This window comes from Streptopelia decaocto (genome assembly GCF_964273445.1).
Source record: "Streptopelia decaocto genome assembly, chromosome: 8".
Taxonomy (NCBI): domain Eukaryota; kingdom Metazoa; phylum Chordata; class Aves; order Columbiformes; family Columbidae; genus Streptopelia; species Streptopelia decaocto.
In genome coordinates, this window is record NC_138662.1 from 4,702,293 (window position 1) to 4,706,490 (window position 4,198).

Here is a 4,198-nt window from a genome sequence, read left to right on the forward strand (position 1 = left end):
AAGAGGACAATTTCATATAAAGCATTTGGCTGGAAAAGGGCTCAGAGTGGGCAGCTGGTAGGGCTGGGCAGCACCTGTCACCCTGCGCTGCCCTGCCAACACCCCTGCATGCCCAGCGCGGCGGGGGGAGCGCTCCTGCCACCGGCAAGGACACCAGGGCCAGCTGCCCTGCAGCTCTGCCCTCCCACACAGCCCTTCAGCCTGTGCCAGGCCACCCCAGTGCCCCGCAGCACGAGGGAGGGGGGACACGAGCCCTGCCTCCAAAAGGGGCTGCAGGAGCCCTGTGAGACCCCTCCCGCCGTGCCCCGGGGAGCCCCAGCTGCAGAGCAGGCACGCAGCAGCACACGACCACCTCCTCCCTGCTCTTCTTTTATCCTTATTTTTTGGTTAAAAAAATAAAAGAGGGGGCAGCCCCCAGCGGGGCAGCTCCAGGCATTAAATACTCTGCTGTACATGAATAAAAGCCCGAGGGGGCTGGGGGCACTTGCCCCTCACAGTGGTGGGTCTGCAGTCCACGTGGGCCGGGGGCTGTGCCCCCTCCACCCGTCACAGCACGTCTGCCCGCTTGTCCCGCACCCGGCTCCGGGCTTTGGTGCGGGCTTTGAAGGCAGCCGAGTTGTAGAGGTGCTGGGAGGGGAGCAAAGGAGAGATGGGTTAGCAGCTGTCCCTCCGCTCACCCTCACACCGGTGCCCACCATGCTCAGGGCTCCACGGTCACAGGCAGGTGCTTGGCTGGAGCCCACAGCAGCACAGGAGGGGACTGAGGGCACAAATCTGGGTGGGGGCACCCACCTTCTCGAAGCGTGAAACCTTGCTGGCTTTCAGAGCAGCCGCATCCAGCACCAAGGGGGGCCCAAGGCCAAAGATCTCCCGCAGGAGCTCATTGTTCTGTGGAAGCAGGGGCCTGTCAGCAGCCACCAGCACCAGCCCAGCTCCACCCACCAGCACCACCCTGTGCGGCTGCCTGGCCCCTACCTGGAGGTGGTGGCGGATGCCAGAGCCCAGCACCTCTTTAAAGGCTTGGTAGGTCCGCTGGCGTGCCCAGCTGTCCAGGTACATGCACTCCAGGCCAAATCGGATGGTCTCCTCCTGGTATTCCCCAGTCTGAGAAGAGAGAGGGGCATCAGCGAGAACTTGGGTGCCAGCCCTGCGCATCCCCCAGCTCCCAGAGAGTGCGGTGAATCGCCAGGCAGCTGCCACATGGTCGCAGGCTCGGCAGGGCACTGTCAGCCTCCAGTACCTCAATGAAGCGCAAGATGTCCCGGAAGATGGAGCGCTGCTTCCGTCGGTCTGTTTTGGCTCGGTACTTGTTGCTCTCAGTAGCCAGCACTTTAAGCTGGGCACGTAGGAACTCTGTATCTTGGTGGCCCAAGTCCTCCTGTCCAAAAAACCAAGGGGTTCCGGGGGGGATGCAGTTCCAGGCACTGCCCACCACTGCCATCACCAGGACAGGGCTGGGGGATCACCAAGGCCAGCGTCTCTGCCTGGGCACCTGCTGGTGACACCAGCCTGGAGTGTCCCAACACCACCAGTGCCAGCTCAGCCAGGCCACAGGGAGGGTGCCTGTGCCCACAGCTCCCTGACGCTCCGCCGCCCACCGCCGCAGCACCCTGCCGTACCTCCATGTCCTGGGCCAGCTCAAAGACCAGCGCAATGGTTTCCCCAGCCAAGATGCGCAGAGCAACGCTGCTGCTGGACAGCAGTGGTGGCAGCTTCAGCCAGCGACTGGGGCAGGAAGGCAGGGCAGTCAGGGGGGCCAGGTGCCACCCCAGGGGCTGCCCCGTCTGCAGCCAGCTGCCCCAAACCAGCCCCCACATCCCGCCATGCCCCACTCACTTGTCCAAGATGCTCTTAATGTGAGAGGGGGGACAGATGGTGAGGAGCAGGGACCATGACTGGAGTGCACTGCAGTGCAGAGGGCCATGCTGGGTGGGTGCAGAGCTCCCCTCACCTGTGCTGGCAGGGCTGAAGATGCCTTCCAAGCAGGACAGGCACGAGATCAGGTCCTGGAGTGGGGAAACCCACCCGTCAGGCCACAACTGCCAGGAACGTACCAAAGCAAAGCCACGCACTGTGCACCAAAGGGGATCCACCCTGCCCAGGGGCACCATGAGCTCCCCTCAGCAGGAGGGTCCCCTCCACCTGGGACACCCCATCTTTGCAAGGCAGGTTTCCCTCCCCCAGCTCAGCTTCATGCTGCCCAGGGAATGGACCTGACCTGTGACTGATGTCCCCACGCCCCTTCCCCAGCTCAGCTCCAAGCTGCCCTGGCACTGTGGGCCGAGGGTGGCACGGCAGCCCCAAGGGTACCCTCCAGCGGGGGTACAGGCAACACACGGGCTTAGTTACCTCGAGGTCAGCAGCAGCAATGTAGCAACACATGCCCAGGGCCGTGGCACACTGGCAAGAGATGTGGGGAAAAGGCAGTTGGAGGAGGCAGTGCCAGGTCAGACCCAGCGCCCAGCCAAGCGGAGGCAGGGTTAGGGTGCCTCTGCTTTACCCCACTGCTCCCCAGAGCACCCAATCCTGCAGCCCACCCACGACTGCAGGGCTCTCCTGGCATCACCTGGGCTCCCCCACCACCGATATGTCCCTCATGCCCAGGAGGAAAGGGACCAGGCCTTACGCTCTGCCGTGCACCGGGGCTGGCCACGCGGTCTGTCAGGACGCTGACGAGCAGGGGCTTCAGGCTGCGAAACACCTCTTCCCCCTCCGGACCAGAGCCCATCTGGAGGCAGAGGAGGGTGAGGACTGTTCCTGCCAGCGCCTGTTCCTCCCCTTTACCTGCGGGCAGCACGAGAGACCTCCCTCAGACACCGGTCCCAGAGACCTCCCTCAGACACCGGTCCCAGAGACCTCTCTCAGACACCGGTCCCAGAGACCTCTCTCAGACACCGGTCCCAGAGACCTCCCTCAGACACCGGTCCCAGAGACCTCCCTCAGACACCGGTCCCAGAGACCTCCCTCAGACACCGGTCCCAGAGACCTCCCTCAGACACCGGTCCCAGAGACCTCCCTCGGACACCGGTCCGCCAGCCCTGCCGCCCCCAGCCTGTGCCCAGACCTTTCTTGAGACACTTCTCCAGCGAGTCGGTGAGCGTGAGGCGGCGCTCCAGCAGGAACTCGGAGAGGGTTTTGGAGGAGAGGGCCAGGCGCAGGCTCTGCAGTGCCGCCTGCCGCGTCTTGGCGCTGCGAGAGACGGCGGGAGGTCACAGTGTGGGGTGGCCCGGGACGAGGCCCGAGCGCCGGCGGGACGCGCAGCGCGCCAGGCGTGCCCGCGGAGGGCGAGAGCCGCCGCTCACCTCTTGTCCAGCAGGCTGTCCATGTGCTCCTTCAGCCTGTCCTCTGCCTCCTCCTCCTGGCCCTGCTCACACGCTGCCTCGCTCCCTGCCGGGGTGGCACCCACGTCACAGGGGTGCCCGGGCACGAAGGCGGCGGGACAACGGGTGGGGGACCCAGCAGCGGCACCGCCACCCCCAGGGGGACACTGCGGGACGGTGGAGAGGGGCAGCCCGCGGGGCTCACCTGCGCCCTCTTCGGCGGGGCTGGCCCCCTCGCTGGCGCTGCTGCAGTGGCTCAGCACCTCGCTGCCGGCTTCCTCCTCGCTGGCGGGCGAGCCCGCTCGGGCGCTGCCGGGACCACCTGCGCGGGGAGCCGGGGACAGGTCGCTGTCAGCGCGGCCCCGGCCGCACGGGGGCCACCGAGGCCTGTGCGGGCCACGGGGCCTCTGCCACCACCCGCGTCCCGCTGCCGGGAGGGGACGGCAGGTCGGCCCGGCCAGGTGGCCCCCGCAGCCCCGTCGCCCCGCGGCTCCCAGGGGCCCTCCCGGCCCCGCCGCTCCCAGCCGCGCTCCCGCCCCGCCGCCTTCCCGCCCCGCCCCGCGCCCGGACCCCACTCACGCCGCGCGGCTCGGCGTGAGCGCGGCATGGCCGGCGCGCGCGGACCCCGCGCCCCGCCCCGTGGGGAGGCTCCGCCTCTGGCCCCGCCCACGAGCCCACCCCCCGCCCCGCCGCGCGGCCCCCTGGGAGCGCCCGCCGCCGCCTGCGCGTGTGTCCTGCAGGGGGCGCGCTGAGCCGAGCCGGGGCTGCGGGTGTCACTGTGTCACTGTCCCTGTGCCTGTCCCTGTCCCTGTGCCCCTGTCCCTGTGTCCCTGTCCCTGTGCCCCTGTCCCTGTGCCCCTGTCTCTGTGTCCCTGTGC

General features: G+C 67.7%; 1 protein-coding gene across 3 annotated transcripts; it reads right to left on the minus strand.

Moving 5' to 3' along the window:
* Nucleotides 1-356: 356 nt before the first annotated feature.
* On the minus strand, nt 357-3,981 carry IFRD2 (interferon related developmental regulator 2). 3 transcript variants are annotated; one of them, XM_082060088.1, is made up of 12 exons: nt 3,900-3,981; nt 3,526-3,642; nt 3,303-3,387; nt 3,065-3,189; nt 2,627-2,784; nt 2,350-2,400; nt 1,837-2,006; nt 1,620-1,725; nt 1,241-1,378; nt 976-1,104; nt 793-888; nt 357-627 (listed from the first exon to the last, which is right to left on the minus strand). In XM_082060088.1, exons 1-12 carry the CDS (start codon nt 3,925-3,927, stop codon nt 547-549), a joined length of 1,284 nt encoding a protein of 427 aa, XP_081916214.1. In that variant the 5' UTR covers nt 3,928-3,981; the 3' UTR covers nt 357-546. The 3 variants fall into 3 exon arrangements, with proteins under 3 accessions (XP_081916214.1, XP_081916215.1, XP_081916213.1); XM_082060089.1 differs by lacking the exon at nt 2,350-2,400; XM_082060087.1 differs by having other exon boundaries at nt 793-1,104.
* Nucleotides 3,982-4,198: the final 217 nt, after the last annotated feature.